Below are 10415 nucleotides of genomic sequence, written 5' to 3'. Positions count from 1 at the left end.
AACAAAACACATCTGCACACCGGAGCTTGGCTTTATCGTTCAGTAGTTGTCACTGACCCATGTGGAGAGGGTTTATTTTAAATGTTTACCTCCAGCCTTTAATCATTACGCTTCTGCCGACTACTGCAGCTGGTCATTTGCATATCTTTGTGTGAGCTTTCTAGCTTTTGTGGGCATTGTAAGGTAACATATTCAGCTGCAACTAGTTTGAACTAGTCGACAAAAAACGCTTCCTCAATTTTCTGGGCGTGCAGTCTTCTCCGGTGCTATCCCTAAAAGTACCACAAGGTGGTGCCAAACTCAAATCAATTGACTTTCTAATCATTCTCAATTCTTTAGAGTAAATTTAGCATGGTTGTGAGATGGCTGTTCTTCTGCACAAAATATGTGGTATTTAAGTGCCCTCATTTGTTCGACTTCCATTTTATTTATAAAAATATCCATTTCCACTCAGTATTCCAATGCAGAGCAAGTCACAGTGTGGTTTGTAATACATGTATCACACATTAAAAAAATCAACTTCCACACAGGTACAAAAAAAAATAATAATATGAGGGTTTTTTGATTTTGTGCAAGTCCCAGGGAACCCCTCATAAAGAATCAGAATTCAGGTGAAAGTCCATAAAAAGGCAGTTGTTGTTCGTCTTATAGGAAGAACTCTTAAAAAGTATACATCAGTCAATTCTGCAGGCGGAGAACCTGACAGAACTGCTCTTTGCAGTCAACAGTTTTGAGGCTGCGCACTTGGAACAACTCCAACATGCATTACTTGTCCTTCTTGTCTGCTTCCTGTGGGTGTGTCTGAGGTGCTGAACCATGAAGCATCAGCAGTCCACACAGAGTGAGAGCGATGCCTGCCCACCACAGAGTTGCATGGCTCTCTCCAAAGAAGAGCCTCCCTAGCAGTCCCTGGACAGAAGAACACATTCACTATAAATATAAAACAGTAATCTGAATGTTGAATGCAAAGTCAAAATGTTTCCCTTTTGTTGTTATAGTGTTGTGAAAAATCAAATTAGTTCAGCATATGTAGAGAGCTTACAGAGGAAATGAAGTTGGATGCAGTGGTCTTGACAGTGGCCCTGGCTGTAGAGGTGGAATGGCGGAGTGCCTTGGAGAAGGTGGTCCACATGACTGCATTACAGGCGAATAGCAGGCCGCCGCACAGCAGCCGCAGGGGGATGTGGAGCTGTAGGCCAAGGTATAGCAAGACACACACGAAAACATAACTTTACCCTCTGCAGCAAAAATGTCACGGCTTGGCTAAATACCAGAACTGAGTGCAGATCCTTAGTTCAGATTCCTAAACAGTGTTTCTCCATTTCCAATTAAGCATGCCCAGGAAGAACATACTTTTTACCTCACAGCCTAGATACAGAAAAACAATCATACAGCTGTTACTAATCACATTAATTTTGACTATGTACCGGCACACGCCCTAATTAATGACAATACTAACACCTGTTTGGCTTATGTTTTACAGCTAGATGCTGTACATGTTACTGAGAACAAAACTATCAGCTTGCATCATTAATGAATTAATTTATTATTCATATTAATCGGCAACAGTTTGTGCTCGTCTCGTATTAACATTCATTTAAGTCAGAGCTAACCTTTAAGTACACAGTAATTAAATGTTTTAAGGTATTTTATGGAGGCTTTAAGAGGCTTCTGATCACTTGCATGAATATTACTCCTCCAAGTTGTTACTGTTTTCTACCGGTGTCACACCGGCTGGCTGCCATCTTTGTTGTAGCAGTAGTCGGAAACGAGAAAACTCTTTAATAAATTCAGTGGAAGAGGCATTATGATCAAGGGTGTGTGTGTGTGTGTGTGTGTGTGTAACCATGCCAAGGAAATTAGGTATTTGTAGAAATACAAAAACAAAGATGTCAGAGAGTCAGTGTCACCCAGTCACAGGCTGCGCTTCCACCAGGTGTTTGATTCCAGTCGCTCAGCCGCGTCTCACACATCTCTCTCAGGTAGCTCGCACCGAGCGACAGCTTAGCTGACAGAGAGGCAGTAGCTGCCAAAAAGCCCGCTAATAACGCATAAAAGGACGCTGAAAACATTCCCGAACTCGGCTGGTTGTTAGAGGGCTCCATGTTAATCCTTTCAGACCGCAGTCAAGCCTGAGTTAAAGGATGCGAACAGGCAGACGAAAATTTTCACAATAAAAGCTTGTATGGCAGCTTCCTCCATTCGTCACTACACAACAGGACACACAATACAAAGGCCTGGTTTTTCACTAATTTATTTATACAGTAAAGTACACTCTGTCGCTGTCATCCGAAAATCTTACATTTCTTGCAGGTATAGATTACGCATTAACATCATAATGGCTCCTCATATAAATGCTTGTCAGTTGTTACTTTGCTCAGTGGTGACCAAACAGCTTCAGTGGTGATGTCATCGGACTCCGCTAGGATTTATTTTAAATAGGTAAAGAAACTACTCTTCATGGATAATGTCATTATTCATGGAGACACAATTTTTGATTAAAACTACTTTGGTTTTATTGTGAAGCTTAAGTGCTTTTTCCATATCATGCCTTCGCCCTCTTGACTGTAGCTGCTTTGTTGTAATTGGTTGTTTCCTTTCCGGGAATCTGATGACGTAGTTAGCGTTAGAAAAAAATCGCGCGGCTCCGGGAGGGTTCTGATGATTTCGAGGCCAGCCACTTTGTGGGTTCCACCCTCAGTCTGTGCAGCTGGAAACTCGGACCCGCTTTGCTTCCAGATGAAGCATACCATCCTCACTGCCAAACGCAGGTGTGAGCCCCTTCACCAGCCTGCCTAACGTCTCAGAAAGTTCCTGAAGTGTGTCTTGGCTTTCAGTGGTACATATTCTGTCCATGAGTTGTTTGGTGAGGTTGACACATTTCTTCCTCAGATATGACTTGCTCACTCGCTTGCGTGGTGGACTGTCACAGTCAGAGGTCACTTGTGTGTCTGCAAAGAAAGTTACACTAAGACAAATTTGCACTCCCTAAAATTTGAGGTAACAGGTTAATGATTGTGCGGGTAAGACAGTAACTTTTATGAAGTTCTTCTCTCATGTTGCAGATAAACCTTACCCTTGCAGGTTACTGGCTCACTGACTACCTCCGTGCCCCACTCGTCCACTGAGTCTGGGGTCATGGAGCAACACGTGGCATCCAGGTTAAGAAGCGGGTGTTCCCTGTATTTCAGGGATAACTGCTGCCACGTCCAGCCAGGGACCTTCTGGAAGACTGCACAGAAATGTTTGCATGGCAACTTGTACCGCCTCCAGTCATCACACTGACAGGAGGGCAAGCTGTCGTCTGACCCAAATGCCAGTTCATAAGACTGGTCCTCCTGTGTCTCGCTCTTCACTCTGAACACACCGTCGCCCAGCTTGACCACGTGTCCCTCAGAGAGAGAGCTGTCCATGCAGCTCGTGATGTGTTGAATGACGTCTGCGGGTCTGTCCCACAGGAAAGGAGGGACACTGGAGTCACACTGTCCGTATGACCTCACATTAGCTTCAATGTACCTGAAAGAGAAACATTATTTTTGCTGACATGACGTGCACACTGAAGACAAGCTTGTGCAAATGGAAAACTTACGTCCTCCGCAGTTCAGGGATGTACACATGTGTCACGATGTCCAGCATTTCAGATAAAGTCCGGTCCCTGTAGTCCTCCAGGTATTTGTGCTTGAACAATTTATTCTGGTGTTCAGTCTCATGGTTTGTGATGATAGCTATATTCAGTGTCTCTTCTTTGAAGGCAGACACCCATCTCTTAAACAAAGCAAGATATAGCGAGGGTTTGTTGTGGCGATAGAATTTCAGCTTTCAAATGTCTCTGTGCAGGAGCTGCTTTTTTCTCAGATGCTTACCTTTGCTTTGGACAACCACGTGTCTGAAAACCAGCTCTGAAACGCAGGATTTTGTTCCCAGGTGTGGCTGGCCATCAGGGCCTTCACTGCCTCCTCGTACTGCTCTGTAGTGAGTGAGCTGGCTATCGCTTTCAGCTTTGTAAGAGCATCTCCTTTGTCAGCCACTCGATGCTCCTTCTGTATCCATTCGTCCCATGCCTTCTCCCTGTGAAAGTCACTGAGCAGCGCTTTGGTGCCTGCACAGAGGTAGAAAGAGACTGAATAGAGAGCACACTGATATATAATCATAACACCAACATGTATAAAAAGAGTAAAGATCCACAGTGATCACTTTGTTTTCATTTTAGCTCACCGTACCTTCAAACACAGACTCAACAGCTTGGATTTCGGCAGCGTTGCAATCGACCATAAAGCTTGCTGGCCTCCAGTCTGCGTTCCAACACTTGAACACTTCCAGACCCTCTTTGATGGCTTCTGTTGTTTCTTCTTGGAGTACCATCACTCCCACAACGGAGTAGCACATGTTAGTGCGGACGCACAAGAAGCACAGGGGCAGAGGGTAGCGGATTGTTCTGTAGGCGGCATCAAACACGCAGACATCTGCCCCATACAGGCGCAGCAGCCTCATCTGCCACAACGTTTGATGGCAGAAGAGGAAGGAGGCGTCCTCTGTACGGAGGCGCAGATGGAACTTGTCCTCAGGTGTAGCAGCACACCATTCTTCAAACAAGCCCTGCAACAAATACAATCTTTTTTTCTTTTTTATACGGACTAGTCACATGCTGGTGTTTTACCCAAACAGGAATGATAAAGGCGCCGCTCACCTCCAGGTTCACCTGATCGATTCTGTGCCGAGCCTGGTCCTTCACCTTAGCCATTATATTTCGGAGGTCCTTCTCTGAGGGGTAGTACCGGCGCCTGGACGCAGGGGGTGGGCTAGCTCCCTTAAAAAGCTCGGCTGTTACAAACTGAGCAAGATGACGCTTCAGCTCGCTGACCTTCCTCACGCCCTGCTTTCTGAGCTCCACCACCTGCTGCTCCACTCTTGCGTCCACGGGCTCCTTTAAATATAGCACACTTGTAGTTTCACATGGAAACACAGATTTTTGTCCTTTGTGAGGAGACTGTTGTTCGTTACCATTTCTCCCATTGCGTGCCCAGCATGCGCACTTGGCTGTGTAACAACATAGCATGTTCCCCACACAACTGGATCTCTCTCCAAAGCCTCTTTCAGCATCTTGGAGGCTGCCTTCTTACTCCTCTCCCTGTCTTCTTCCAACTAACATGCATGCAGATAGAAATCAGAGTGGTGATCATGGAGAGAAACATGTGCCGAAACAAAATGATTTAGTCTGAGTCCTAAACTCGTACTCCATGCCTTTCTCCTTTAAATTCAGCTGTCTTTGCTTAAAGGTCACATTCCTGTAGGAGAGCCAACATTTCCACTTACCTTGAATTTAGGGAATGTTGCGATCTTGCTGATTGATATGGCTGCTGGGCATCCCACCTTTTTACTAGACTGCGAGTTTGATTTGTTCCTAACTAAAGTGTGGTCAATCATCTGTGGATTATGGGAAAGAAATCAGTTAAATAATGCATTCAATAATTCATGTCAAGATTAGCTAACTTGAGCAGAACATCTAAGCATACTCAAATCAAACACTGAGAAACAGGTGGAGTCGTGCGCCTTTCTTAGTAGCTGTGGTTCACTGCTGTCCATTAGAAGTGAGCAGATTGATCCTAATATTGATAATATCCATGCCATCCAAGCCTATAGCACCTTAAAATGACAGTAGTTGATCCAAAGTGCTTTAGAGACAGGCACATCCAAGGTCTCCAGAAAGCCCCAATTTCAAAATAAATGAAAAACTAAAAGGTGTGTTTTGTTGTGGAAAAGTAAAAACCACACTGACTTATAGGCCATTAAATCGTGTTCAGAAATTGGACATTAATGATGATTCGTCTGATAAATCATGACGCAATGCTCTCCACTACATAAGCTGCCTTTTCTAGGTTTAAAGTGTTGTCACTATTGGTCCTGTATTTACTTAGTATTGCATTGATACACAAATTTCAGTATCCCACAGCACTACTCCCAACTCGTCTACTCTGCGCGCTTTTTTCTCCAAGGCTGCAGCGTCATCGGTTGCCTAGCAGCGAAACAACCAATCCCTCGGCTCCTCGCATCACCAGCCAGCCTCTGTGTGTGTGTTGAACGCGCAGTGAAATCACCGTCTTTTTTGCCCTTTCCTCGGCATATCTCTGCTTCTGAGCTACGGCGAGGTCCTTGCCCTGATGGCAGACGAGCCTTTTAGAGCCCACAAACATAAATGGGACTCCGGTGAATTCAATGGCTGGCATCCCAGAGCCCCCAGCCCACTGCCAGTAGACGCGGTTTCCGGGCAAAGGATGCCAATCTGTGTGACAAATACAAGCACACGACCTGATAAGACCCCGGCGTTAACCGACACACTCACTACTGGACCATAGCAGGGAGCAGTGTTTACGGCTCTGCTGTCCAGCTAGCAGTCACTCTCCATTTCGTTACCTTTGTCATTATAATGGCGGCCCACGGAAAAGGTGATAAACTTAGTCTGAGACTCTTCCTCCAGTTCTTTAATAAAAGAGTCCAGATCGGCAGAGTTCTCAAACTGTCTCATGCTAATGCTTAACTTTTCATGCTCATACGGCTAACGGCGCTACGAGCAGTCACAGCGGAGAGTTTCCTTCTTCAAGTTAAATAGGGCGAGTTGCTGCTTTATGTGGAGGACATTCATCGGCTTAGTTTTTCTGCGATGTTTCGCTTTGAATCATCATTTAGCTTATCGTCCCTTGTGCAGATCCAATGTAGCACCAAGCAGCGCTATGGCATCAACGTTCCCAAATCCATCAATGACAGTAGCTCCTGAAGTCACGTGACGCGGCGCGTTTTAGTGACGGTTTCTCTGTTTTGACGAGTCCGTGCTAGCCGGAAGTTGCTCGGATCTGCAGTCTGCATTCGTTGGCTGCTTGTCTTGTTTTGCTTCTTTGCCATGAATAAAAATAAGGGCCGCGGAGTAGCATGGGTGAAGCCGGCGGAGCCGTCGTTTCTCAAGAAGTTTAAGAACGATGTGGGGTACAAAGAGGGACCGAATGTCGACACTAAGGTAACTACGCGGTTGGGTTAGCCGTGCCAGTTAGCTGCACCGGGCCTACCAAACCATTATCTCTTTCAGTTGTGTGACAGCTACACTTTGCGACGTTTGTTTCTGAGCGCAGGCGCATGGTGTTCATATAAGGAAGAATAAATGCTCTGAATCATAATTCAACGGAGGGTCCCATTCACTGAATTGAGCAGTGAGGCCGCACGAGCTACAGCTGTTCCTCCGGACCATCAGAGCAGTCTCGAACTGCGCTGCAGCGTTCAGCTGTGACTGCGCAGGCGTTCTACAACTGAATTTATGTACTCTACAACAGAAAGCCATGGCTTTTCATGAATGGGTTTGTTTTTTGTTTTATGAAGTTGTATTTAAAAAAAAACCCCACCACGACTTGAATCATGACTCTGAAGTACAGGTTCCTGATTTTAGTTTGAGTGTCGGGCTGCTGATGAAATGATTATCATTGAAATAAGAAACCTCGGTATCGTCATTCACAGTGAATGCAGGATTTCAAAACACTTCTCACACAGGCTAACGGTCTGTTTGCTATCCTAGCGTCAGGTGATGCCAACACTGGATGACGACAGCGGCAGCGATCGAGAGGACGAGTTGCCCCAGGTCGTGGTCCTTAAAAGTGGAGACCTGACTGCAGAGGAGGTGAAGAAGATGAAGGATGAAATACAGGCTGGAGGCAGCTCAGAGAAAGGTGAGAGTCCAGTTCAATGATTTAATTACACCAGGAGTAAGAAAATATTTACATATGCATGCACTGTATACAGCATGTTAACATAAAACCCTGTGTTTGCAACCCTGCACATACATACCTCCGTCTGCTCCGCAGATGGTCAGCCTCCTGACGGTAAAATCCTTTTCAAGAAACCAGCCAAGCGCTCTTCCTCAGATAAATTCCAGGGCATCGGTGCTAGCTCCAGCAAAAAGAAGAAGAGCAGTGGAGGGGACAAGGAAAAGGAGGAAGAGGAGGAGGAGAAAAAGGAGGCATCTGGAAAGAAAGTTAAAAATAACAGCCTCCTGTCATTTGGAGGGGATGAGGAGGAGGAGGACTGAATGGAAGTGGTGAGAGTAGGCTGTCAGGAAACAGGAACATTGTACTGAGTATAAGACATGGTTCAACCTGTCCATTCTTTTTAAAGGACAGTGCTACTGTTTTTGCATGTCATTCATGACATATAGATTCATACATTTTTAGTAAAGCATAAAAATCAGCTGGCACAAACTGAATTTATTCCGAGTCGTCTCCGTCTGACTACAGGGATGATTCCGATTCATTTAACAGTCTGAGCAGAAACAGTGAAGCTGAGGGGGAAAATGAAGATGCATCAAAGACGATGAGGTTATACTTCTGTTAGTGTAACTTTATCCTGCATCCATGTCAGGGTCACAAACTACACAAGGACATTTATACAGTACTGTGTTACTGATAAGAGGGGAGTTGGTTCAGCTGCTGTGTGAAAGCCCACTCTGACATGTTAGCAGGACGTTTCCCTGGTTACAGCTACCAGACTGTGTTGACTCGTGTCACTTTGTAGAACTTGGGGTTTGCTCTTTTCCAGCCCCGTGACTTTGTTTTAACATTTTAGTTTGCATGTTCTCGTGTGTGTTCTGTGAGGACAAATATGAACTGTTAAGGTGGTTTAGTTCTCAGGGGACTAAAGTCATGGCTGTGGGACAAGAATTCATATTTTCACACCTCAAAGTTTATAAATGTCTCAAACACAAGCAGAGAGATGTAAACCAGCTTCTGCTTGATTCTGGAGTTGATGAGTGAAGACACACATCACCGTATGGCTTTACCTCAGTGTAGCTCTTTCACACACCACAGGCAGGTAGTTGAAGCAGTGTCTCTGAACTGCACGGATTCTGAAACCAGCTCATCTACATGTTTTCAGGTGTAAATTTCTCCCACGTTTGCGTCCATAAATAACCTGAACTGTGTGCTGTGCTATAGATCCAATCACTATTGTATAGCTGTGGTCATAGGACCAGGACTAATTAGTGGAAAATCAGTTGTACAGTGTGCCCCGCACCCCACCCTTCAAGCCCAGTGTAAATAATTGAAGCAGCAGCACGCAGAGAGCTTTTCTGTATCAAAGAATCAGTGCTAATGAATTCCAGCAGATTCGGTTTTCCTGAAATTTATTTGATGCAGCTTTCCTTAATTATTTTTTGTTATACTTCTAATCAAAGTCACAGCGGGAGCTGCTTGTGAATTTTAATTTAGAAAAACCAATTAATTCAGCTGCAGGAGCCGCTCGGCAGTGCTCTCCACAAAGCAAATCCCAAAGAAAAATTTAAGATCATCGGAAGCGGGTCTGCTCTCGCATTTAAAACACTGAGAGCTGCAGGGAGCTAAATTTGTCCAGCTTCAGTTTAGTGTACTGGAAGCAGTGGGGGTCTTTTTGTTTTTAAAGTATTACATGTAATGCGTCCCTTCATCAGACACAAACGAACATCAGCAGCTGATAAATGGATGTCATTAAATTCCAGGAGCAGCTAGTTTAATGGAAATTAAATTAACTTTGTGTGATTACAAATTAAATTGTCCCCATATGACAGCATTGTGAGTTCTTTCTTCAGGTTCCAAAGTGCTGCGGATCACTGTGTCACACTCTGAATCAGCCTGGATCTTTGTTGCTGTGTTTGAATCTTGTGTTGTGTGTGCTGAGGTGTGTGCGTGTCTGGCAGCCGTACGCAGGGGCTCATTGTAGAATCTTAAATACAGTCAGTCATGCACTGAATGTATGAATATTTTCTAGCTTCGACTGCGGAGCTGAACAGTTCATGTAGAAACGATGCATTTGTGTCAATGCAGTTGTGATGTATCCTTTTTTTTTTGGTGTGTGCATCAGTTTTCATTGTGTATTTTTTGACAGTGCTACAACTCCTGTGAACTTTTGATATAAAAATATTAAGAAATCTTTGTTGGTTGTTTTTACTGTCATGCGTTGCCTCATCAGTGCCACCTGTGTTCATGTCATGAATGAACAGATCTACACCTTCACTATTCTTCAGATGCCGATTGCCTAATTCTTCTTCCTCTCACGCCACCTGTCAAGCTCTGCACATGCATAGTTTCACTCCAGGACTGTCTAAGAGCAGCTTTGCACGATTACAGTTCAAAATATTTTTTAAAGTTTCCATTGTGTCTTAAAGCAGATTTGGTTCTTCCCCCCCGATTGGCTGCTTCTTGCAAAGAGGTTTTAACTGGTGGGTTAAAGTTTCGAGTTTCTGCAGAGAGCTCCATAAGACATGTCCCTTCATTGGTCTCCAGCAGAGCCAAGAGAATCTAAAAAACAAACAGTCAAGTCTAAACTGGACATAAATGCAGCTAATAAAATCGATGCTTACAACCTGTGAATTTTATACCTGCAAAAAAATTCTAAAGATTAACATT

General features: G+C 44.4%; 3 protein-coding genes across 7 annotated transcripts; 1 reads left to right on the top strand and 2 right to left on the bottom strand.

Annotated features, from left to right (window-relative positions):
* Positions 1-105: 105 nt before the first annotated feature.
* Positions 106-2186, bottom strand: LOC113031449 (transmembrane protein 42-like). Its single transcript, XM_026183532.1, has 3 exons — positions 1911-2186; positions 1043-1189; positions 106-909 (listed from the first exon to the last, which is right to left on the bottom strand). The coding sequence occupies exons 1-3, from the start codon at positions 2103-2105 to the stop codon at positions 766-768; spliced, it is 486 nt and encodes a 161-aa protein (XP_026039317.1). The 5' UTR covers positions 2106-2186; the 3' UTR covers positions 106-765.
* A 52-nt stretch (positions 2187-2238) lies between these two features.
* si:dkey-31c13.1 (uncharacterized) lies at positions 2239-6689 on the bottom strand. Of its 4 annotated transcripts, XM_026183523.1 has the most exons (10): positions 6412-6689; positions 6096-6280; positions 5314-5424; positions 5002-5142; positions 4688-4924; positions 4221-4596; positions 3864-4099; positions 3590-3765; positions 3077-3516; positions 2239-2951 (listed from the first exon to the last, which is right to left on the bottom strand). In XM_026183523.1, exons 1-10 carry the CDS (start codon positions 6521-6523, stop codon positions 2698-2700), a joined length of 2268 nt encoding a protein of 755 aa, XP_026039308.1. In that variant the 5' UTR covers positions 6524-6689; the 3' UTR covers positions 2239-2697. The 4 variants fall into 4 exon arrangements, with proteins under 4 accessions (XP_026039308.1, XP_026039311.1, XP_026039309.1 ...); XM_026183526.1 differs by lacking the exon at positions 6096-6280 and having other exon boundaries at positions 6537-6689; XM_026183524.1 differs by lacking the exon at positions 6096-6280 and having other exon boundaries at positions 6412-6476.
* A 117-nt stretch (positions 6690-6806) lies between these two features.
* On the top strand, positions 6807-9941 carry kiaa1143 (KIAA1143 ortholog). 2 transcript variants are annotated; one of them, XM_026183529.1, is made up of 3 exons: positions 6807-7009; positions 7559-7709; positions 7845-9941. In XM_026183529.1, the coding sequence occupies exons 1-3, from the start codon at positions 6896-6898 to the stop codon at positions 8066-8068; spliced, it is 489 nt and encodes a 162-aa protein (XP_026039314.1). In that variant the 5' UTR covers positions 6807-6895; the 3' UTR covers positions 8069-9941. The 2 variants fall into 2 exon arrangements, with proteins under 2 accessions (XP_026039314.1, XP_026039315.1); XM_026183530.1 differs by lacking the exon at positions 6807-7009 and adding an exon at positions 7016-7343.
* The last annotated feature ends 474 nt before the right edge of the window (positions 9942-10415 follow it).

This window comes from Astatotilapia calliptera, chromosome 11 (assembly GCF_900246225.1).
Source record: "Astatotilapia calliptera chromosome 11, fAstCal1.2, whole genome shotgun sequence".
Taxonomy (NCBI): Eukaryota; Metazoa; Chordata; class Actinopteri; order Cichliformes; family Cichlidae; genus Astatotilapia; species Astatotilapia calliptera.
Note: the sequence above shows the minus strand (reverse complement) of the source record. Positions and strands in the feature narration are given on the sequence as shown.